This window comes from Drosophila mojavensis, unplaced genomic scaffold (assembly GCF_018153725.1).
Source record: "Drosophila mojavensis isolate 15081-1352.22 unplaced genomic scaffold, ASM1815372v1 contig_136, whole genome shotgun sequence".
NCBI classification, from domain to species: Eukaryota; Metazoa; Arthropoda; class Insecta; order Diptera; family Drosophilidae; genus Drosophila; species Drosophila mojavensis.
Window position 1 is genome coordinate 19,075,711 of NW_025318667.1, and position 25,309 is coordinate 19,101,019.

The following is a 25,309-nucleotide window of genomic DNA, read 5'->3' on the forward strand; positions in this document are numbered from 1 at the left end:
GTGAGTGTTTGTGTTTGGGGTGAAAATTCCTAACGGCAATTGCTTTTAACTTGTTCACTGCTCAGCCATTTAAATATATTGGCACATTGTGAGAGCGCTAACAACAAAGAGGAGGAATGCTAATGTGGCAGGTGGCGAGGCGCCCCGGCAGGCTGTGGCAGCTATTGACCCCATTACGGTTACACATTGTGGCATTTAAAGCTTAATCTATTTCCGAAATACCAGTGGCTTGGGCAGCAAAAGGGCGTGGCTAAATGAAAAAATAAAACTAAAAAAAAAAAAATAAAAATGAGGAAGGGAAAAGTGCTGCCATTTAGGTCGCTATCTCTGATCTATGGGAATCTTCATGGCACATGGCTCGACCCTGAAGCCATTTCCTTTTTCTTGCTTTCTCTCACTCTCTTTTGTTTTTTTGTTGCTTTGCTCGATCTTTCTTATTTTTCTTTTCTTTTTTGCTGGTGTTGCTTGTTTTGTTATTTGAACTTTGCGCCAACTCGCATTATTACAACAGCCATATAATTATGTATTTTAGCTTGGCCAGCAGCGCAATGCAGGAGCCGAGTGGAGAGAGAGCGGGCGAGGGGGCGGGGGAGCTGATGGGTCGGTCGCCTCATTTCTAAAGTCACGCTAGGGGTCAGAAGTGTCGTCGTCTTTTTAGCAAAATGCTTATTATATTCTCTGTAGTTTTTAAGTGTAACACCCATACACACACACACACACACACACACGCTCATACCTCCACAGCTGGTACGTGCTCTGTGCAATGGAATTTTTGCGCTTTGCTGGCTTTGGAAGCCAACGAAACTTTAACTGCAATGCTCGTTGAGTGCTGGGCATACAGGATACCAGAAATGGGGCAGCCAAAGGGGGCAACGAGCTGTGCGCCGCGAGCAACGGGCGCCACGGACTACGGACTACGGGCAACGGACTACGGGCTACCTTAAGCCGGAGTGCCAGTTGAAGGGCATACGGAAATGGCTGCGTAGACTGCCTGGCGCTTAATGCCGCTTGTGTATATGGCTTGGCTATTAAATTTCCAGTTCAATGATTAACGAAATTTATGGTTCGGCTTATACCAACGTACATACACACACATACCTATATGTGTAAGCGTGTGCGTGTGCGTGCGAGTGCGTGCCGCTGCCAAGGTGCGGTTGCGTCTACGACTGCGATAGCGGCAGCAGCGCTAACGATGCCATGTTGTCGGACGCGAATGAAGCTGTGGAGCAACTGGAACCACTTGCCGCCAGTCATAAGCAGCGGCTGCCACTCCAAGTCCAACTCCGACTCCATAACCAGCAGCAGCAGCAGCGGCAGAGGCAGGGGCAGGGGCAGCAGGAGGCTGCGAGCCTGTCGCAAGACGTGTCGAGGCTCATTAAATATGTATGTCTTGTGCCGAGCAGCAGCTGGCTGGTCTGGGTGGGGTTTGAGTTGGGGGTTGGGGCTTGAGGTCTGGGCTGGGTTCGACGGCTTGTGGCATTCAATTAAGGCGCATTTTGTTGCTCTCCTAATCTGTTTGAAATATTGACCAAGCGCAAAATGGTGTCAGGCAGGCGCCGAAAAGTGCCAAGCAGCAGCAGCAGCAGCGACTAAAGGCTAAAACGGCAAAGCCAGAGCCAGAGCCAGAGCCAAAGCGAAAGCCAAAGCTAAAGCCGGGCCAACAGGCATGCTCAGGCATGCAAAATAATGAAGTTGAAGCGCAATTAATTTGAAGTTGACGCACCCAGGCCTAACCAGGCACAGCAGCAGCCGTAGCAGCCAGCCGTAGCCGCAGCCGGAGCAGCTGCCAAATCAACAACAACGTAAGCGCAAACGTAAGCGTAAACGTTTACGTTAACGTTAACGCTCACGTCACGTCAATGTCGACCTGCTGCCAGGCACAAGCTCGCTCAATCTCGGCCCCAGGCAGTTCCGTAGGCCACACTCACACACACACACACACACACACACATACACACACCGACACGCCTTCGCTCTTTGCTATTTTTTGTAGCTGACCAACTGTGCTGGCCCATTCACAGGGCCATGATGTGCCTTTGGCCAGTCAACTGACTTACTTTACGTTGCTCAAATGGCTAAAAGAATTTTCTTGCCAGTCGTTTTGCCGTCATCTGCTTCTTCTTTTACTGCCACCTTTTGTTGTTTTTGCTGTTGCATTGTGTGCAGAAAGAAAGAAAAAAAAAAAAAAAAAAAAAAAAAGAAAACCTAAGCAAAACGGAGCCAGAGACTTTATATTGAGCTGAAACCAGCTCGGGCACACTTTGTCTATATGTATGTAACTGCCACACACACACACACGCACACACACATGCGCGTATGTATGTATATTTATATGTATATATACATGTATTTATATTTGTGTGTGTGCTTGGCCATATAAAAAGCCGTTTTTCTATGTCAGTTGCATTTTTGTGCTTCGCCTCAGTTACAGTTGTGTGTGTGTGTGTGTGTGTGAGCTTGAGAGGGGTCGCCCTTTTGGCTGGGGTCTCTCCCTGTTCCTCCATCTCCTCCTGCTGCCCGCTGCTGGCAATGTCGCCGTTTGCTGCTGGCTTGCAGCAGCCGCAACGCGATGGGAAAAGCTTTTTTCAATTGTTTCCGTTTCGAGGTCATGACAAATGCATTCATTTCTCTTTATTTTCTGGTTTTTGTGTCTCGCCCCCTCTCTCTTTCTCGCTCGCTCTCTGTATCTCTCTCTCCCTCACTCTGTGTATTTTGGAGCAAACAAGAAACTGGCGGCAATGAACTGTTGCCCCCGTGCTGCCCACCCACCCAACACACAATCCAACATCAACAGCAACTGCCATTTCAACCCATCGCCCCGATGCCGCCACTCGCCCCTCCTTCGCTATCGCCCGCCCCACACATTGTAAGCTGTATGTCATTTTTGCGTTTAATGTCGAGAGCTCAACGAAAATTGCTTACCTTTGGTTGGGCGAGACGATAACAGCGCCCAACGCAAACAACAACAAACCCAAAAACAACAATAGCAACAACAACAATATGCAATAAAAACAATAAGCAAGCTGACAAAAAAACCCCGAAAAAAACAACAAACAAAACTTAGAGTATGCAGCCTCAAGATACTCAAAATACCCAGCAAAAACACAAGAGCAGAATTCGAAGCCCGTCAGAGCTTCATAAAATGTAAAACATTTGCTCGAAACAGGCAAAAGTTATTGATGCTCAACGGCCCAAAACTATAAAATATTTGCCAACGATAATAATGCAAGAATTTATTTTTGCTTTTATTATTTATGCTTTCGATTTAAATGCCTGTGCTTGATATGAATTACGCATGAATATTTCTCGAATGAACCAAACATTTTTGCTGTTGTTGTAATTTTAAAAATTTCATCATAAAGAATTTTTGTTAAAACAAATAACGTGCGCGTCTAGTCGATGTTTACCTGTCTGCTCTTTAATTACAGAGTGTATAACAATAGCTAACGGCATATGGCGGCAAGTCGCCGCTCAAATACTCTAACTGGAAGCACTTTATCAACTTAGAATTCTTTCAGCTGACGTTTCCGAGCAGGCAGTTTCGCAGCAAGCAGCCGCCAGCTATAAGCCAGACAAAAGCTGCGCGCTACAAAGTTCATTCACACAAGCCGCTGCAGAATGTGTAAAGAATGCCGCGGGCGCAGCTCAACTGCATCACTTAGCTGACATGGCCGTCTGCCAGGTTGCTCACAGCCCCTGTAACAAAATCAGGCGACGGCTGCCGGCAACGGCGACGGCGACGGCGACAGCGATGCCAACGATGACGGTGACTATTGCAAAGTGCTTTGACTTTGGGTCTGGCTGGTGCTCCTCCTCCTACTCCTACTCCTACTCCTGCGCCTGCTGCTGGTGCTGCTGCTGCCGCTGCTGGTTTCTGGCTGTTGGCAGTCGTAAAAAATGTAGTTTATATTCAAAATAAATGAGGTTGACTTTATTTACGCGCTTATGCTTTTTATGCGCTTTGCAACAAATACTCGTAACAACGACAACAAAAATCATCAGCGCTGATGTTGCTTCTGTTCCCTGCTCTCCACTCTCCACTCTCTTCTCTCTGCTGTCGGCTGCAACCGGGCGGACGTACAAATCAGCAAATGCCTTCGGTGCGGACTGAGCGTAGAGGCGCTTTGCTATTGAGCAGGACTTGCTAGGTGCTGCTGGCATGGTCGAAGTATTCTCTTTTACTTTTTGGATAAACGTAGCGTAAGTGATTTACCAACATTGTTGTTGTTGCTGCTGCTGATGCTTGCTGCTGCTGTGCACGCAAATCAGAGCGCTGATAATTATTTCAGTGTGCTTCAATGCAGGCGAACGGGCGGACAGGCAGGAAGGGTGCTATGGAAGTGGCACCCACTGTCAGGCCACGCCCACCACAGTCATAGCCAACAGAGAATAGTCAAATAATAATTGTACAGTCAAAATGTTGGTGCTGCTGTTGTTGGCACAACAGATGAAACCAAAACGTTCGCTGTTTGGTTTTTGAATATTTTTCCGAAAATTAATAGCGGACTAAAATGTGTAACGGTCTGTCATTGTACGGATTTGTAGCAGGCGGTTCGGCGGTACAAAGCGATGTGCGACGGATAATGTGGGATGGCAGCCAGCGAGCCAGTCAGCCGGCAATTGTTTTTGGTGAGGCGCACGGATTGTCGGCCACTTTATTGTTGTTGGGCCACTCTGTCAGCAGTGGCCGGACGCATTTGTTTGTGATTAAACCGAGCATCGGGGGCCTGTTTAGTTTTTGCGGTGTGCGGCAGACGTGGCGGGCGGCTTTGTCGCCAAAACGTATCAATGGCGCGTTGTTTCCCATGAGTTATTGTAATTGTAACTGTGACTGTAGCTGTAGCAATGGCAGCAAACAGTTGCTCTTGTTGCCGCCGTCAGTGCTGCTGCTCCCGCTGCTGTCGTCGCTGCCACCGCCGTCGCCGCTGCGGTGCGAGGCAACTGAAAGGATTGCGGTGTTTATTCCTCCGCAATACAATTAGCTATGGCCGTTCTGCTGGGTGAGGGGGCAATGCCATGGTCATGTGCTGGGCGTGGCGTTGCGGCTTTAACTTTATTGAATTGCGAGTGAGGGGGCCCGAGCTCTGATGGTGATGGATGGTTAAGTGGATAAGTGGACAAACTGGTGCCGTTTGTTCGGTAAGAATTCAATCAATCATTCTGGGTTGGCCAACGGCAACGGCATGTATACGCATGTACAGTGCTCCATTGTGCGGTCTGCAAAATGCTAATCAAAGTTAAAAACTTGAATTAGCGGCGAAGAATCAGGCCCCCTGATGACTCTTATCAATTGATGAGCAGCGGATTGAGAGCACTTGACATGAATCAGTCAGCAGCATCAATATTAATCATCTTAAGCTAGTCCAAGTCACGCATTGATCATTGCATCAATGAGGACTAGGCGCACAATTATAATCACAAATCTGACTAATCTAATGAATTAAATACAATAAATTAAGAAAATTGTCCATTTATTGAACGTGGTTAAGAGTAGGGTTATAAAGTCTGAAAGTCTTATATGTGTGAGGTAATACCACGAGTGGTAAAGATGTTGAATTCAAGTTATTTGTATGTTTAAGCACATGTCATAGACATTCAAATATAAAAAATTAAAATGTTTTCGTTGAGGACTTCAAACTGAGATACTTGAGCTAAGCAAGTATTAAGTGAAATATATATGTTTTGATGAACTTCGAATACAGTTGACCTATTAGTTATTTTTCAATTTATCGAAGGCACTCAAATTGTTAGCAGATTTATTCTTGTGCGAAGCCTTTGAACGACTCATTTTCTTCTGTAATAGTAAAGAAATTCGTTACAAAATTGTACATTATTTATGTCATGGAAACATACCATCTTGGGGGCTGTGAGATTACGGCCTGTGTCGTTGTCTGCGTCATCCTCGGTTTCAGTGTTAAAGTCAGAATTGTAGCATCTAGCATGAGTACGTTTGATTTGCCTGCGGCGTGCAGGTGTGGCTTCGTCTGTTGAAATCTCAGTGGGTCCAACTGAATTTACAGCTATTGCGTTTAATTGAGGGTTTTTGTTAGTAATCGGTTGGGTCTGGTTAGTAGTTAGCATAGCGCTCTTTACTGGAAGAACAGAAAGATTCTTAATTTGGTTGACTTTATAGGTAAGTTCCGCTATGGTGTTCTGCTAGAAGAGAGCTTTCAATTATAAAGAGTCTTCAATGTTTGCCTGCCCAATTATTGCACTCACATTTTTCTGACGTTCCAGTTCGGCAACTTTTTGTTCAAACTCCAAACGGAGCTCCTCCTTTTGCTGTATCTCGACCTCCAGAGCTATGATGTTTGACTGTAAATTTAAAAGCATTAATTTAATATCTTGGCCCAAGCTGATTGGCATTTACCGCATGGAGTTCCTTCAGTGCCTGCAACTTTTCGGCCAAGTCGGCCTTTTCGGCTAACAAGGTTTTGGTTGTATCCATATGCTCCTGCTGAAGTTGTTCGAACTTTTTCTTCAGATCAATGGATTCCTGGTTAGCCTTAGCCACCTCATTTTCCAAGGCAGCATTAGCCTCATTATTCATATCCTTTAAAGAGTTGTTTGCCTCAACAAGCTTGGCAATGTCGAATTGATAACGCTTTGTTTCAGACACCAATTCCGAAATCTGCATATTTAATTCCCTTATCTTCTTGTTATGATCCTCTATTTCAACTTTCAGACGGTGAGCAATGTCAGACACCTCAGACGACAACTGACTATTGCGATTTGAGAGTTCAGTGCCAAACTCCTCAGCATGTTTCAAATTAGATAAGGCTGACTGCAACTCAACGTCACGCACTTCGCTGTTTTCTATAAGCTCACGAATTGTAGCCGCCTGCTCCTTCACCTCCTCTTTCAGCTGGGCGGTCTCGCGCTATAATACAAGAGTTTTGGTTTTTTTATTTTTTAGAATTGTGGTCACACCCATTTGATTTCTCTCACCTCGTGTTTCTGGGACACATTCTCCTTATACTCCTCAAAAAGCTCCTTCAGTTCGACATTATAGGCCTGCAGTTGATCTGCCTTCAGTTTTAGTTCGGTCAATTGATTATCCTTCTCCGCCGACACGGCTTGGAGTTGGGCCACCACCTGCCTTTGCTGGAAGTTCTCACTCTTCAGCTAAAAAGATAAGATGATAATGATATGATGTTCGTCTTCTATGCAGTCTGTTGGCCATTTACTCACCTGTTCATTAAGTCTGTCAACCTGTTCTAATTCAGCTTTTTGTTTGATCATGTTGGCATTCAATATGCTGAATTCCCTATCATAGGAAATCTCTAATTCGATATACTTCGAGTGGCAAGCCATGTACTTATCCTTCAGCTCACAGTTTTCCTTAGCTAAACCATCACATATGGCCTTCACATTTTCCAGTTGCTCCCTAATATCTTGAAGCCTGTTAGCGAATGGCAAAAAGTGTCAACAAATGTCTTACTATAAATACAAATTACAATGTTTGAAATTACTGTCTCTTCAATTGAGCATTTTCCTGGTTTCTCTCGGCAATGAAAATCTCAGTTTTTTCCATTTTCACAGATATCTCATTCGATTTCTTTCTCAATTCCTCCAGGGACATCTTGTGATGCTTCACGAAACACTTGAGCACATTTGCGGAGCTTGTCGGATCAGATTTCGGGGAGTTGACCTTTATTACAATGGGCCTATTCATTTTGCCTTTTCCGGTCTTCGAAGAGGTCTTCGAGTTTTTACACAAATTCTCCTTGGTACTTGCCTTTACCGAAGACATGTTTATGGAACGGTGCGATGAAGATATATTTATGCACCTTTTTAATTAAAGGCTTTAGTCTCAAAATACACATAAACAAAGGTGTTTTCACAATTTACCTGATTTAACAAACAATCTTCTCGAAAGTTGACCTGTATGTGAAAATTTGCAATTGGAACGCGTCAGTGAACTCATTTGTCATTGCCAGCACAAAAAAATATCGATTAACCGATATTTTGCACGTGTTTAATGTGAGTGATATATATATATATTTTTTAATAATTGTGTTATGATTTGCCAAGAATAGGTTAAATTGAATTGAAAAATGCTAAATATGCGAGTATTGCCCAGTATATTAAGAGCACAATGATTATATAAAATATTTATACATCTATTCAATTTGCAATATTCGATAGTGGCAGCGATATTTATGCACATGTATTTTTACTACAGATGGCTACGCTGGCAGCTCGGGCTACTAATTCCAATACAGACGAAAAAATTTATGTATGAAACATTTTATATGTATGTGTAAACGGCAATAATTTACGTGTTTACGTATACTGCATATTGTAAAGGCTGTCATGTAAAAAACAATGATTTTTGAATAATTTACTCGATTAAAAGCAAGGGAACGATGAACATATACATATGTGTGTATGTACGTACATACATACATACATATGAGTGTGCACATTTACGTAAATCTTTTATTAAAGGCTTTGCTATCTAAACACATTTTGCAGAGATTTCTGAACAGCTTACCAGAAATCTTTCTCGAAAGTTCCTTAGAGCGTTGAGAAGATGATGTATTTGTGTATGTCGATTGCTATAGGTTCCAATATGATACCACAAGAAATTTGTCACGGCAGGTTTGTTGAAAGCGAAAGTGTGCAATAAGAACACGACAGTCCACTGACTTTGACAGCTATTGGTAACTGCAAGTAACAGAAAGTATCGATACTTAAGTTTTTCAGCGAAGAAATAAAGAAAGTATGTACGGGTGGCTACCCTGGCCTGCAAAAACTCATACATACATACATACATATGTACAGACAAAATAATGACTACTCATAAATAAAAATGCTATTAGGCTTTACCAATGAAGCCTTTATCGGACAACATGATGAAAATACACATATTACATAAAAATATATACTACTAACTACCTTTTAAACAATAAATTCTCCAAATACATATGTATGTGTGAATAACCTAATTTAATTCAAAGGGAAATAGTTCTCGAAAGCTTAATCGCACGATGCGCTGATAATATATTGGCGTACTTTGATTATTAAAGGCTAAATAATTTCACAAGTAATCTCCCACGTGCGTTTGTCGCTCGAAAATGAGAACGTGCGATGACTAGCTGAACCAGCTTTTAGTCATTGCCAGCACAATAAAGTATCGATAGTCCTATACTTTACACGAGCTTAGCTATTGATACTTTGATTTTAATGCATATTTTGTATATGTGGCTACGCTAGAAGCTTCGGCCTGCGAAAAGTCTTATATGTACATGCTACAAACAGGGACCTTGAAAGAAAATTAAGCCTCTAGTTGTTTTGCTTTAGGAGATAAACACGTTCCCACATACGGACAGACGGATAGAGCTAAATCGACTCAGCTCGTCGTCCCTATCAAGAATACATGCACTTAATGGGGTCCATTACGCCTCTTTCTGACTCTCAAATACATATGATATCCCAAAATTTACTTATTTACAAAATAATTACTATTCGTAAATGTTTACGAGCCCTGACTATAAAACGCTCTAGTATGCAAATATGCACATACATACTATGTATATACATAAGAACATATTATACAAGTTTGTGAACTTACTTTATTTAAAAAAAAGTTCTAGAATGTCATGGAACGATGGAGAAACATTTACGCATTTCTCTATTCAAGGCTTCAAGCATCAAGGTAAACTTTACAAAGATTTGTGAAAAACTTACCTGATTTAACAAGAAATATGTCTCTATATGCTTTAACCAATGAAATAATGATACTTATTTATTATTACTTATTAATTATGGTATTCACGAATATTGAAAAGGTTGTAGTCTGATTTTAAAATAAATTTTTCACGTCCGTTTGCTCGAAAGCTAAAATGAACAATAAGAACACGTCAGTGCACTAAGTAGCTAAACTAGCTATTGAGCATTGCCAGCACAGGAAAGTATCGATAGTCCTAAACTATTCACGAGCTTCGGTATCGATACTTTGAATTTAGTGCATATTTTGTACATGTGGCTACGCTAGCAGCTTCGGCCTGCGAGCAGTACATACTACAAACAGGGACCTTGAAAGAAAATTAAGCCTTTAGCTGTTTTGTTTTAGGAGATAAACACGTTCCCACATACGGACAGACGGATACGGCTAAATCGACACAGCTCGTCGTCCCTATCAAGAATACATGCCCTTAATGTGGTTCATTACGCCTCTTTCTGGCTCTTAAATGCATTTTAACAATACCCTGATTTCCCAAAATTTACTTATGTACAAAATAATTACTATTCGTAATTGTAAATCATCTACATATGTTACCATGATTACCGACGACGTGCTCCCATCTATGTAGATTTACGTACCCTGACTATACAAGTAGAATGTCATGGAACGATGGAGAAACATTTACGCATTTCTCTATTCAAGGCTTCAAGCATCAAGGGACACTTTACAAAGATTTGTGAAAAACTTACCTGATTTAACAAGAAATATGTCTCTATATGAAATTATGATACTTATTTATTATTGCTTATTAATTATGGTATTCACGAATATTGAAAAGGTTGTAGTCTGATTTTAAAATAAATTTTTCACGTCCGTTTGCTCGAAAGCTAAAATGAACAATAAGAACACGTCAGTGCACTAAGTAGCTAAACCAGCTATTGAGCATTGCCAGCTCAGGAAAGTATCGATAGTCCCAAACTATTCACGAGCTTAGATATTGATACTTTGATTTTAATGCATATTTTGTACATGTGGCTACGCTAGCAGCTTCGGCCTGCGAAAAGTCTTATATAAGTACATAGTACAAACAGGGACCTTGAAAGAAAATTAAGCCTCTAGCTGTTTTGTTGTAAAAGATAAACATACAGATGGACGGATAGGGCTAAATCGACACAGCTCGTCGTTCCTATCAAGAATACATGGACTTAATGGGGTCCATTACACCTCTTTCTGACTCTTAAATGCATATTAACAAACTTACAACACTTTGATTTCCCAAAATTTACTTATGTACTATTAGTTAATGTTTACGTACCCCAACTATAAAAGGCTCTAGTATGCAAATATGTACATACATACTATGTTTGTAAAAGTTTGTAAGCTTACTTTATTTAAAAAAAAAAAGTTCTAGAATGTCATGGAACGATGGAGAAACATTTACGCATTTCTCTATTCAAGGCTTCAAGCATCAAGGGACACTTTACAAAGATTTGTGAAAAACTTACCTGATTTAACAAGAAATATGTCTCTATATGCTTTAACCAATGAAATTATGATACTTATTTATTATTACTTATTAATTATGGTATTCACGAATATTGAAAAGGTTGTAGTCTGATTTTAAAATAAATTTTTCACGTCCGTTTGCTCGAAAGCTAAAATGAGCAATGAGAACACTTCAGTGCACTAAGTAGCTAAACCAGCTATTGATCATTGCCAGCACAGGAAAGTATCGATAAGCCGATATTTTGTATACGTTTACTGTGAATGGCATTTTGCAATAATTGTCTCGAATGCTTGGAAATTTGAAATGTATGGAAAATATCAAATATTACGCTTCAATATGTTTAATTAAGAGCAAAAGGACTACATAATATATTGATACATCTATTCAGTTTACAATATCCGATAGCATAACGATATTTGACCAAAATATTTACAGGTGGCTACACTGGCAGCTCTGCTTGTCAAAATGTATTAGAAAACAATAAGAATTTGTAAATGGAAATCGTTTACAATCGCCAATTAAGTACTTCGCGCCCCCTGATCGATCAGTGTATTTAAGGAACTGCAAGTGAGTTGATCAAACGATGTGAGATGTGTCACACCCACGAATCAGAAATGCATCAATCAAAATTGCATTTCAATCATCAGCGACGGTCAGCTAATTTCACTGAACAGTGGTAAATCTGAATTACAAACTAGTTTTGACAATCATTAATACTTCTATATATATTTAATTAGGCTGCCAATCAAACAATTAATCACAAGGCCATTCAGTCACTGCCAAAGCAATTAAAATTAATCAACAATCAATCAAAATGTCACCGAGCGCACGCAAAAGCCCCAACTGCAGCTATTTATATACATACATATATACATACACATATAGGTGTATACATATATGCACGTATGTATGTATGTGCAATCTTTGTCAGGCAATCAATTAGTTCCCGCTCAGGACCTGCTCCAAATCATCAGCATCACCAGCAACAATCGTGGAATGTATGTACATATGTATGTATGTATGTATGTATATTCAATCAGCTGACCTCGATGTCTGGGCTGCTCTTTGGCCATGGCCATTGCCAATATGTGCTCGTATAATCAAAAAACAAAAATCAAACACGCACACACACACACGCACACACACACATACGCACCCAATCTACGCCATTAGCCATATAACCTATAAGCTCATACAGCCCATAACCCGTAACCCCAAAGCTGTAACCCAGTTTCAATTGAACGCTTTTTCACATGCCAATGCACCAGCCGCCCGCCCACATACCTCCGCCCCCTGCCCGCCTAGCCCACGCTCCACTGCTCATCAGGATCATCATCAATTGGCATGCAATGTGTGACCGCGACCGAGACTAGGCAAATGCTTGCCGAATGCGAGGTTTTATTTTCGGCCGGATTTCCAGGGTAATTGAAGCAGAGAGTGAGACGGAGAGGGAGAGGGAGACAGAGGTATGTACTCGGTCTACTTTATGCCTATTTGGCTTATATTTTTGTTTCCTTTTTATTTTTTGTTGTGGTAGACCAAGCAAGGCAATAGCACAACTAAATTGAAATCAAACCCAGACGCACCAGCACTCACACGCACACGGATACCCGCACGCACGCACGTGCGTGTCACGAGTCGGGCGCTAGGCTAGGCTTTACGTGGCGACTTTAATTGCTGAGGTCAGGAGCGGCAATCAAAAGGCACTGCAAAGAGCACCATCAAATCGAGCTGAAAACGCGCGCATCAAGCGTCGCTCGCCAAAAACGCCATCAATTCTGTCGCTGGGCGGGCGGGATGGAGATGGATGGAGATTAAGCTGAGTGTTAAGTGCGCCGCCATTGCGTTAACAAATCTTCACTACTCTCGCTTTAACTCTCCCCTCATACGCTCTATTCTCTTTGTGTGCGTGAGTGCGTGCTTGTGCTTGTGTATGTGTGTGCTTATGTGCTGCACTTTGTAAAAGTGTTTTGCCCATTTACGAGCCAGCGAGCTCGTCGAGCGTCGGCGCTGATTTTTATGCCATGTTTGGCGCTGACTGTCAAGCAAACGCCTGCCGCTAGCCGCCAGACGCCACCTAGTGGCAGAAGCAGTCCCTTCGCTGCCCCGCCATCTGCTTTGCCTTTGTCAATCAGTGAGCGGGAGCGTGAGTTAGTGTGCGTGTGTGTGTTCATCTCTGTTTCTGTGTATGAGTGCATGTGTGTGTGTGTGTGTGTGTGTGTACAGTCATTTTCATATGTGAGTGGGCGTGGCCATGGCATGAGCGCACTTGCTACAAGTCTTGTTTGCCGTTTGCCACTGCCACTGCCACTGCCGTTGCCTGCCGCAGCAACAGTGCTGCCAGAAATGCACACGCAGCAGCAGCAGCAGCAGCAGGAGCCGCCGTCAACAGTGGCGCCACCTACACGGCCCCCACCCACAACAAGATATATGTTGACAGCTTGTGAAAATATGAGCAACGTTTTGCTGCTACCAGCCAAATGTGTTGAAAAATTGAAAAATATTTCGCCATCGATGCACTAAAATATGGTCCATGACGAGAGGAGGGAGGCAGGAGGCGGGAGCCGAGAGGCGAACGCCAAATCGCAGGCGAGAAATGCAAAGCAACAACAAAAAAGCCAAAGAAAACCCAACACAGCAAAGCGAAGAAGAAGAAGAAGATGAAGCACAACGTGTTGGGTTTTGTGTGCCAAAAAAGCAACGGGAAAAAATTGTATTTGGCGGCGCGCCAGACTATAACAAGAGAAATAACAACAACAGTAACAACAACAACAACAACATGAAGCAGAAACAACACCAGCCACGCCTATAGCCAGCCATAGTCCTGATCGAGTCCTCTGAAAGTCTTCTGGCTGCGTTTACTCTTTTGTTATTTAAAAGTTTTTTTTTCCTCCACTTTTTCGCTTTATTTTCTCCAGCTCCATCTTGGTCTTCTTCTTCTTAGCTCCTTTTTTTTTGGCTGGGGGCTTTTATTTTGATTAACTGACAAGCGGCTGGCAATTGGCACAATTGAAGGCAACTCCTTGGTCCTAAGTCCTTGTTGCAGGCATTGTTGATTTAGGATAACGCCAGCCAGCTGCCAAAAGGTTAACGTTAACGAATTTATATTAAGGCCACCAACAAAACGCCCGAAATAAAAAGACAAAATATGCCAAAAAGCCGAGAAAGGCTATTGTGCGGGGATCCGGTGAGCCGACGGGCCGAGGAGTCGAGGAGTCCAGGAGTCCAGGAGTCGGGTAGTCGGGTAGTCGAGGGGCCGAAAGATGAGATGAGCTCAAAAATTTGCTTGCTCGCCATTTACCGGTCGCGGCAACAAAGAGATAACAGAAATCTGCACATCGCCCCATAACTCTAAAGCCACATTGAAATGTATATATAGTAAGTACACACACCAGCACACTAACACACACACACACACACACAGACACAGACACACATAAATATACATACTTTATGCGTAGCACAAAAGGCAACAACTTGTTAACTTTGCTTTTTATTTTAGGGACACTCTAAGTTGGGGCAGCCTGGCCTGCGAAGTTCGGGTTTGGCTTTCATTTGCTATACGCTGTGCGTGAGGTTCAAATGGGGCATATTGGTTGCCAGCCAGCTGCGTGCATATGACTGATACTTGATACTGAAGCCCATGTCTGCGTGTATGTGTGTGTGTGTGTGTGTGTGTGTGTGTGTGTGACAGCAACTCCTGCACCAACTTGAGACTGACTTCGCTGCCAAGTGCAACTCAGCTCGGCATGTGACGGATGAAGGTTTTTGTACTCGACTTGCCAACATATACGTCATCATCGCACGCCCTGGCTCTAGCTCTGGCTGAGGCACTGTGCCCTTCACTCGGGACTGGGTGTTCTACAGTCGCTGCGACTCTTTGGCTGCCCGTCGGTAGCAGCTGCTTCGCCGCACAGACAAATATGAGGGCTTTGACTTGGCTGGGGAGAATGCTGCTCCCGCTGCGCCCGTTGCCTCCCCCCTTCCCCTCTGCTGCTGCTGCTGCTGTTGCTTGGCGCCTACTGTGCCGGGGGGCCATAAAATTGGCGTCGCCACCGCGTGATTAGGAGCCGCGACGCGTTTCATTTAGCTTGTCCTCAAGGCTCCCGCAAACATTCAAATACACACACACACACACACACACACACGCATAAACACTGAGTACTTACATCTTGTATAAGTAACGTAAATTGCTGAGGCTCTGCGCCAAATTGAGAGGCATTCTTAAAGGCCAATCTCAGGAGATGGCCATTTCTGTATGTGAAACGATACCCACCGGAGTTGCTCATTGAAAGCCTTTGCCCCCACAACGGCCCCACCACTACGTCATTTATTAAAAAAAAAAAAAAAACAAGTAAGAAAGCTCTAGTCGAGACTGCTCGACTACGAGATCCCCTGAACCCTTGGAGCAATAGATATTTCAATACTTTTTCGCGACTTTCAGCTTACACACACACACACACACACACACACACACACGCACGTACGCACACACAGGTATACATACACACACACGCATACAGACACACATACACACACACACGCATACAGACACAAACGCATACACACACACACATACACACACACATACACATACAAGCAACCACGGATAAACACGCATGGGCTGCAGTGTGCGCTTACTATGAGAACTTAATTGTTTAATAACTTCTTTTATGGACGTACGATCTTCATGAAACTTTTAGATTATGATTATAACATGAATATGCATGTAATTGCCAAAGCACAAGTCTCTAGTATTTGAAATACGCTTTTTACAAAAGTGAGGGTGAGGGGGTGAATTTAGAGGTAGGGGGTAAATTTTAACAAAAACCGAAATTGTATAAATTGCATATAAGCATACATTAAAAATTTGGAGACTCTAGCAATAAAGGTGTAGAAGATATAATTTTATAACTGGGTTTCGATAAGGTTTTTTATCGATAAAAAAAGATCGAGATGAGTTATCGATTTTTAATGATAAACTTGATATGCGCGCTGTAATTACGGACATTTTAAAAAAAATTTGAAGTCTCTAGCTCTTATATCTTCTGAAATCGACGCGTTCATACATACGGACAGACGGACAGACGGACAGACGGACAGACAGACGGACAGGGCCAAATCAACTCAGCTCGTCACCCTGATCAAGAATATATATACTTTGTGGGGTCTGCCACGCCTCCTTCTCCCTGTTACATACATTTCAACAAAACCATTATACCCTGATTTCCCATTGAAAATGGGTTCAGGGTATAAAAACAAAGCTCTTTGACCCTGGAATACATTAGAAATTAGTAATTGGTTTAACGAGAAATTATTTTAATATTTCATAATCAATTATTTAAAAATAAACTTTAATTTCACATTTATATAAAAGCACAGATTTTGTATACACTTGTGAATATATACATTGGAAATTAAAGTTCTTTTTAAAAGCTATATATGTATGTATATGTATATCTGACTTTAGGTTGAAGCGTATCAAGACTGCGGTGAGGAACAGCAGGCGGAACGACTACATCATCAGGAGATGCGAGCACCTACTTTCGGGCATCTGGCAGAATATTAAAGCATGATGGCCCTGTCACAAGTTCCCAAATATCCAATTTACAACTTGCGGCTTCCACGTTGTCGGAAACACCAGCACACAACACACAGGCACAAGTGTTCGCTTTTGGCTTCAATTTAACAATGTATTTTTTGTTCATTTGCTCAGCTGCAGGCGAGCATATGGAGATCGAGTACAGTGAGAGAGAGAGAGAGAGAGAGAGAGAGAGAGAGAGAGAGAGAGAGAGAGAGAGAGAGAGGGAGAGACAGAGAGGCGGAGAGAGAGAAAAAGAGAGAGAGAGGGAGAGCGAGAGAGAGAGATACGCAGAGAGCGACATTTCTGCTCCACCTTTTCCTGTTTTAATTACTTTTAATTACTATAATATATAATTACTCAGTAATTACCTTCACCTCTGCCCTCAAAAGAACCCATCTTTAAATGCCATTTTAAGTACTTATAATTATAATAATATATATTTACTAAATAATTACTTTTAATTACTTATAATTACTTAATAATATATGTATACAAATATAAAATTACTAAACAATATTCGATAACCTAAACATATATCTAGCTCTTAAGCATAATCTTCAGTAATAATAAAAATATCATTCCTTCTTATAAGCATAACTCTTAGTAATAATGCAATTATCATACCTCAGCTAAAATTCTCTCAAGTCGTCTCACAGTGTAAAGTGTAAGCATGTATGCCAATGAATGACAATTGTGGGGCTTCTACTTTCTGGAAGTAGTTTGAAACGGCTCCACCTACGTCCTATAAAGGACCAAGAAATTGCGTGAACAAATCTGTTCAAACTTTAAAGTCAATAAAGCTGTAGGTGTGCACATTAAGTTAAGTCTCGCTTGCAATCTTTATTAGTCACTTCCAAGAAGTGTGCGTGTATTGTTTAAGAAATCCTACAAAAATTACCTCAACAGAGATCGAAAATTACCCAAATAAGAAAGCAGTCAACGAACCTTTTGTTCCAGAGAGAAGCGTAAGACTTTTCATGCAATCGACGGTTACTTTGACATATATACATACAGCCATTCGTATGTATATGTAAATACTTTTTGATTTTGTAGACGCCGTCTTATGTGCAGTCAAAGAATTCTTGATAAAATTATAATACCCGCAACAAGGACACGCACAGCGAGGCCCAGCAGACAGAGAGGCAGACAGGCAGACAGAGAGAGACAGACAGCCGATAGGAGTAAACGAACGTTCGGTGGCTCCATCGACAACAGGGTCCACAGCATATGTTCCCAAAAAAAGAGACACGCATCAGCGCTGTATGAAATATCAGCATCAAAAGCAAAGGAGGCGAGGACACCCATATGCTCGCTCCATAAATGAGGACAACAACAGTCTCGCAGAATGCATATATGTATTTACACATGAATGTATTTATGCTTAAAATCTTGTACAAGGTACCAACAAAAGAGACAGACACGCACAGAGAGAGATAGAGACAGACAGAGAGAGCGAGAGAGAGAGAGAGAGAGTGAGAGAGTGGGTGGGACAGATTACATTACTTGAAATTTGATAATAAGCTGAAATGCGAACAGAGTTCGCTTTGATGTTCGAATTGTCGATGAATTTGCATGTCGAATTTGTGTACGCTATTATCTGCGGTTGCTTGGCGCCACCTGTTGGCCGTCGTGGTAACTAATATGATTATTGTGCTTCATTTGCAAATTTGCCGCTATCTCACAGCACTTAAGACTCTCATCTGCTCGGCTTAGTAATTGATATTCTTAATTGTTCCAACCAACTTAGTCATTGTATTAAAATATTTGCAAGTCTTAGACACAAACTTGAGGCTTAATAGCCGACTTAATACTATCATTGTCTGGCCATCGGCCTGCTCTCTCGTATTGATGAATAAATGCGCCCAACTGTGGGCGTGGCATGGGCTGCTATGGTGATAATTAAAATAGAAATTTGCAGCTAAATATGAGTTGAGCTACGGCTAAAGCAAAGCCTGCATACGACACTAGCAACAAGCAGCTGCAACAACTACAGCAGCAGCAACAACAACAACAACATTGTGAAGTCAGCAACTAACTAATTGCCACATTTTAGTCTCAGCTTCTTTGCAAGGATTTGAGTTTCGTTGTCCGTTCGCATCGACTGCTTCTACCTGCATTGTTGTTGCTGCTGCTGCTGTTGTTGTTGTTGCTCTTCGGGGTGTCATGTTCACAAATTGCTGCTTATTAATGTCAGAAATTTCTAATTGCAACGCTGCATACAAATTGTTGTGCAGCCCCGCCCACTGCCTGCTCCCTCCACACTCCGCCCATGGCTTTCTATCTGCGGCGCTCAAACTTGGCTGTGAAATATTTGCACTAATTTGAACAATAAATTTTGATTATTTGTGTGGTATGTGTGCGTGTGCATGTGTGCGCGCATGTGTGCGTGAGTGTGTGTGCGTGTGTGTGTGATGTGATTTGCCTGGCTGGCCATAACGAGGCAAGCGAAACCAAAATTTAGCTTCAAGTTTAGCCTGACAGCAGCCGTTAGACTTGGTTGGAGAAACGGCATCCGAATCGCCGCAATTCAAACAAACGCAAACTTTCAGCCAGCCAGCCAGCCAGCTGCCCCGCCCACACAGTCACAGTCAGGGCAAGTCAAGCCCAAAATACTCATAATCAAAGCAAAAATTTGCATAGTTTTGAATACACTTTTGTCAGTCTAAATGAGAGGGAGAGCGAGCATTATGTGCTTTGAGCCGAGCTTACTCTTTCACTCACTGAGAGAGACGTAGAAGGGGGGGGGGGGAGTATTATAGTATTATAGATAGGCAACAGCAGCAGAAGCAGCAGCAGCTGTCGATAATGGTGGATTTATTACAGTTCGAGGCAGCGAGAAAGACAATTAAAAGGGCAATTTTATAGTAGCGAATCTCCCGTGTATATTTGCCGAGGCAGGTATGCCAAGTGCACACACACTCGTTTGCTCTCTCCCCCTCTCCCTCCCTCTCTCTCTCTCTCTCTCTCCCTTATGCACACACTTCAACCTCATCCCGTTCTGCTGCAGTCATATAAAATATGTGGCAAGCATAAAGCCCCGTGATGGCTACAGCTGAAGCAGCGAAAATAGCAAAAATGAAATGAAATAAATAAAAAAAAAATAAATAAAAAAATTATATTAAGAGCGAATTGCAACAGACAGCAGACAGCAGCAGCAGCAGCAGCAGCAGCCAACAAAAAACGTAACCAGAACCCAATTTTGTGGCTGTTGCCAATGCGAGAGGCAATGGACGCAATGGTTGGCGCCGGCAAGCATCAACGAGTCACAGTGGAGCCCCAAATATGGCCAACAATAGCAGCCAGCAGCAAAACGGCTTAAACGCACAGTAGACAAAAGTGTGGGTCCATTTTGCATAATGTTACAAATGCCCGATTGGAAATTGACCAAAATACAAAGTGGCTCCACAATAGCCAAAGAAATAAAACCCATTCAACGGGCTATGCTCCTATCGTCGTCATTTTTCATTCCAAGACGATTATGACAAATATATATGTATGGATTCGTTTATATTGTGCGCACACACACACTCACACACACAGAGAGAGAGGGAGAGGCAGTCTGAATCGCTTGTAGAAGTAATTTAAGTTCGATTTCGCAAAGGTCGATCAACCGATTTTAATTGAATTTGGCATTGAATCGAAAGTTCAGCTAGACAACAGAGAAGCGCAGCTCGCAGCTCTGTTGCTTGGCGGCGGCATTAAAATAAAAGTCATTCAGAGCTGAGCAAGTCACCTGAAGCTAACTGTGAGGGCTATCGAATTATCTGACTTGAAAAATAGTTTGAAATTGAAATTGTTTAGTTCAAGTTGACGCCGAGCTAAAAGCACATGGAGATGTTATAGAAAATCTCAGAAATGCTCATGCAATTACATACATTTATATAGAGCTGAATAGAACTTGAGCTTAAGAATCATATCAAAGTTGTGCTTTATACATATGCAGGAAGTAATCATATCTAGGCAAAAATCAAAACGAAAATCATGATTATCTCATGGATCTAGCCGAGCTTTTGATTAATAGTTCGCATATGTCGGCAAAGTTTATAATACTTTTTAGTAATATATAAATAATAATCAAGCTCAATCAGGCTTTTGAAATTGACCAAAAGCTCATTGAGCTCATTCTGCATTAACTTGAGCTTTCGATTAAAAGCCTCATCTCTGCATCCATATAAGCGTAGATTGACATAAATTGATGCTTCAGCTCATAAAGTACATGAAAGCTTTTTAATGGAACCTCAATACCTGAGATTATGCAGCGCATTACAGCTCTTGTATAGATTATACTCCAAAAATAATCAAACTAATTCTAATGTTATGTCTGCAGCTTACAATTAAGCGGGAAAAGCAATTCAAAACAATTGTTGTAATGCTCGTATGTGTGTGTGTATGTGTGTGTGTTCGTGACCATCGTAGCCATTGAAAGTTGAGCCATCTAATAGGCCACTCAATACCCATTGTGCATTGCGCTGTCCAAAATATTTGCCAGCTGCATTTTACCTGCTGATATTTTTTGTGCATTGGCTTTGCCCTGTCTGTCGCTGCTCGTCGACATCAGCAGCACACACACACACACACAGACATTCGCATTCACAGCCACGTTTACATGCACACACACACACACACACACACAACTACAGCTACAGCCACGTTCCGGTCCTGCTCCCACACAGACGTTAGCTCGTGCTGTAGTTTGTCGTTTCTCTGCATGTTATTGCAATTGTTATTGTTGTTGTTGCTGTTGTTGTTATTGTTGTTGTTCTTGTTGTTGCTGGCAGCTATGGCTTTTGTTGATACTCTTGTTGCTGTTGCTGCTGTTATTTTTATTGTTGCCTACATCCATATATTTAACAATCTTTGTGTGTGCGCACATTTTGAACTCTCTCTCGTTTCTTCTCTTTTTCCTCTGTTTTCTCTCTCTATTCTTTTTTTTTGGATTTCTGGTTTGCCGTCGTCGTTATACCCTTTGGCAAGCATCTAGTATTAAGCTGCTGTCTAGCAACGTACCGCCCCGCCTGCCCCACCCCGTTGATGGCATTATCGTTTCACGAAATTGAATAAAATTTGTAACAAGTTTATGAAATGTTGTCTACGTCCACCATAGATCATTGAGTGGTACTGCTGAGGTAGTCTCGAGATTATAGCAATTTCTCTATCATTGCAATTTACAGTTAGTTTATCGGAATTCTCGCAACTTAGTTCGTGGATTTCATTTCGATTTCAGTTCATTTATTTGTTGCTCTACTTGAACTGCAATCTCTAATCTACCCGCCTGAACTTAGGGTATTTGGTGTGCGGCTCCTGATGTCACGCCTGATTCTTGTTATTTGCTAGATTCTGTTTTTACTGTTTGCTGTCAGTAGGTAAAAATTCCAATAAATAATTGAAACCGGTTCGTTGCTGTTGTAGCCTTTTCCCTTTTTACCGCTTTGCACGTTTTTGGCTACCATGATTATTATTTTATTTTATTTCGTTTTATGCTATTTTATTTTATATGACTTCGCTTAATTTTCTCCATTTTTATTTTACACGATTTTTTTTTTTTTTTTTTATTTCGCTGTTGTTGCAGCAACGCTTTTGGCATTTGAATTACAATGAACCAATGGAGCAGCAGCTGCTCCACGCCCCACGCTCCACGCTCTCCTCTGATGATTATTGTTCATTTTTGGCATTGCCCGAATGCAGCCGCAGAAAATTATGAAAATTTCAATATATCCGTAACAAATTGTTCAGCAACAACTCGTTCGAATTTCGGTTCAAGGACGAGCCCGTGCCGGGCAACATTGTTAATAAAGCAAACATTTCCCGTCCATCTTCAAGGATCAGCTCCACTCTGTTCGCAGCGCTCTTGGCAGCTGTCGCTCCAGGCGGGCTCGAGTCGAGCGCAAATACTCACTCGCACGTCGAATGGAATTGTCTGTCAATAAATAGTTCTCTCCATTTACATATTATTCAGATTCAAGCCGATACAACCAAACATGTTGTCCACACACACATATACATATAAGTATATGTATATGTATATATAAATATATGAGGCTGCAGGCATTATTATTTCATGAGCTGAGATAACTAGATTTATACAACTCAAAAGGCGAGATAAAGTTTAGAGTCCTTAGTCAACACCGAATTTAAAGTATATTCCTTTAAATACTACTATTACTGCAATAACTACTACTACTACTACTACTACTTTTACTATAACTACTACTAGTACTACTACTTTTACTGCCACCACTACTACTATTACTACAACTACTACTACTACTACTACTACTTTTAAGATAACTCCTTTTACTACTACTACTTTTAAAACAACTAATACTACTACTTTTACAACTGCTACTACTACTACTACTACTACTACTACTACTTTTAAAACAACTAATACTACTACTTTTACAACTGCTACTACTACTACTACTACTACTACTACTACTACTTTTAAGACAATTAATACTACTACTTTTACTACAACTAATACTACTACTTTTACGACAGCTACTACTACTATTCTACTACTACCATTACTACAACTATTTGTCTTTTGTTTACTTTACTACTGCCCTGTATTACAACTTCTACAATTTTAGCTGGGACACATACTTTTTTTAGAGCTTTACTACTACATTTTCTACTACTACCAATAAAATTTTTACTACTCTTCCTTTCTGCTCTTCTTTTTATACAGCTATTGTTAAAAAAGGACTCCTGCTCTTACAACTATTACTTTTACTTGCCCCACTGCCACTCCCACAGTGCCAACTGTTTCCATATATTTAAGGTAAAAACTCCCTTATAGCCAACATTGTTGCATTGCATTGGTTGACTCCAATTTTTTTAATGCTATCTGCCACGGCGGACACAAACTTGGCAAGAGGGCCGCAGGGCGAGCGCGTTTGTTGTTTGTTAATTACGCAAAAAACAGGCCAAACAATGGCCGGCAGTGGCCAAACTGCAGCAGAGGCAACAACAACAACAACAATAATAACCACAACAACAACAGCAGCAAGCAGCTCCTGTCATAGGAGCTGTCGTCCTGTCGTGAACGAAATTCAGCTGAATTTCGTTGCCTACCTTGTGGCAACTGCGCGAGCAGCACCTGCGGCTGAGTCAACTCACAAATGTGACTTATCTGACTGTCAGAGCATCGCACGACACCCAGCAACACTCGACACTAGACGAACTGTAAACTGCAAACTGCGAACTGCAAACTGCAAACTGCAAACTGTAAACAGCAAACTGTGAACTGTAAACTGTAAACTGTAAGCGGAAACTGTGAACAACAAACAGAATGCTCTTTCGCTTCTTCATACCCTCTATAAGCAGCCGGCGATGCATCAAGGTGGTCGCAACGGCATCAGCGCCAATTCGATAGGTGGGGCCAATTAGCTTCGCTTGGCGCTTGGCGCTGGCCTGGCCCAGCCTGGCCGATGAGTTCCTTAAATTCGGGATCCTAGTTTTGGAATGCGCTTAAAGTCGACCGCATCAAAGTTCTAATCAAAGTTTTGCGGCCAGCTACATTGAAGTCGAGTCAACTTTTAATGTAACGCTAAAGCGTGCAATTATTATTTTATAATGTAGAGCTTAAGCGAAAAGTTTTTTGTAGCCAAAAATGTAACTTAAGCTCGGAAAACTTTGGTTTTGCCAAAGGTGTGTAATATGGAGCGAGTGAAAATGATTTCACGGCCGAGCGAACCAAGGCAAAATGTTGGCCAAAAACTATGCAACAATTTGCTTAAGCTGCGAGTGGAATTCCATCTCAGATAAGACTATTTTACAACAATGTGGTGTTTTACAACACTGGCTGCTGGTCTGGCTGGTCTACGGATAAGGTCTATGCATAAGGTTTCGCATTCCGCTGCTCCGCGAGTCCAGCGAGTCATATCTAGAGGCTATCTAGCGTTCGATCAGCCGACTAGTCTCTAACAATGGCCAACAACTGGCAGAAGTCAGCCACTGCCATAAGGACAATAAGTATTTTTGATAGTCACGACCCCAGGAATTGCGTAAAGCTGAAAATGAAGAGCCGTAAAATGGGGCGAACGCGTTTTTAGTGCATAGCTTGTAGCTCGAATGATAAGTCGAAATGAAGCGGACGAAGGCCTTTGGCACGGGCGCCAAGATGAGAGAAGGAAATGCAAACTGGAGCTGGGGAAAATGGAAAGATGAGAAAATGCGAAAATACGAGAATGCGAAAATGCGAAAGCAGCAGCCGTTGATTTATGATAGCATCCGTAAAAGTTTTCAACCAAAACTTGCAGTTTAGCGCCCGCCAAGTGATAAACTGCTATGTCTTCCATTTAGCTTTCCAAAATCGAGCTGAAATGCGAGTGGGTTCATCTAGTGCGGCAGCCAGCAGCAGGACATCTCAGTTGCCAGTGGGAGGGGTGAGGGGGGGAGCAAGTGCTGAAGCAACGCATTTGGATGTTGGCTAAACAGGCTAAGTGTATTCGCCAAGTTATCCGATTTCCGCAGTCGCTCAGCGACTCGTCCGATGCTATTTTCCTATTGCAGTCGCAGCGAA

General features: G+C 42.0%; 1 protein-coding gene and 2 long non-coding RNA genes across 6 annotated transcripts; 2 read left to right on the plus strand and 1 right to left on the minus strand.

The window, feature by feature from the left end:
• Positions 1–5,454: 5,454 nt before the first annotated feature.
• LOC6584227 (cingulin) lies at positions 5,455–9,871 on the minus strand. 3 transcript variants are annotated; one of them, XM_032732352.2, is made up of 10 exons: positions 9,694–9,871; positions 8,498–8,670; positions 7,852–7,884; positions 7,473–7,790; positions 7,192–7,402; positions 6,949–7,125; positions 6,371–6,880; positions 6,220–6,315; positions 5,854–6,156; positions 5,455–5,794 (listed from the first exon to the last, which is right to left on the minus strand). In XM_032732352.2, exons 4-10 carry the CDS (start codon positions 7,751–7,753, stop codon positions 5,711–5,713), a joined length of 1,662 nt encoding a protein of 553 aa, XP_032588243.1. In that variant the 5' UTR covers positions 7,754–7,790; positions 7,852–7,884; positions 8,498–8,670; positions 9,694–9,871; the 3' UTR covers positions 5,455–5,710. The 3 variants fall into 3 exon arrangements, with proteins under 3 accessions (XP_032588243.1, XP_015016797.1, XP_032588244.1); XM_015161311.3 differs by lacking the exon at positions 9,694–9,871 and having other exon boundaries at positions 5,854–6,153; XM_032732353.2 differs by lacking the exons at positions 5,455–5,794; positions 9,694–9,871 and having other exon boundaries at positions 6,002–6,092.
• On the plus strand, positions 7,786–8,432 carry LOC122757854. Its single transcript, XR_006358013.1, has 2 exons — positions 7,786–7,983; positions 8,186–8,432. It is a non-coding gene; the product is annotated as an uncharacterized LOC122757854 (long non-coding RNA).
• Positions 9,872–11,636: 1,765 nt separating the features above from the next.
• Positions 11,637–16,963, plus strand: LOC116804492. 2 transcript variants are annotated; one of them, XR_006358074.1, is made up of 3 exons: positions 11,637–11,874; positions 11,936–12,664; positions 16,669–16,963. It is a non-coding gene; the product is annotated as an uncharacterized LOC116804492 (long non-coding RNA). The 2 variants fall into 2 exon arrangements; XR_004364472.2 differs by lacking the exon at positions 16,669–16,963 and adding an exon at positions 12,736–15,549.
• The last annotated feature ends 8,346 nt before the right edge of the window (positions 16,964–25,309 follow it).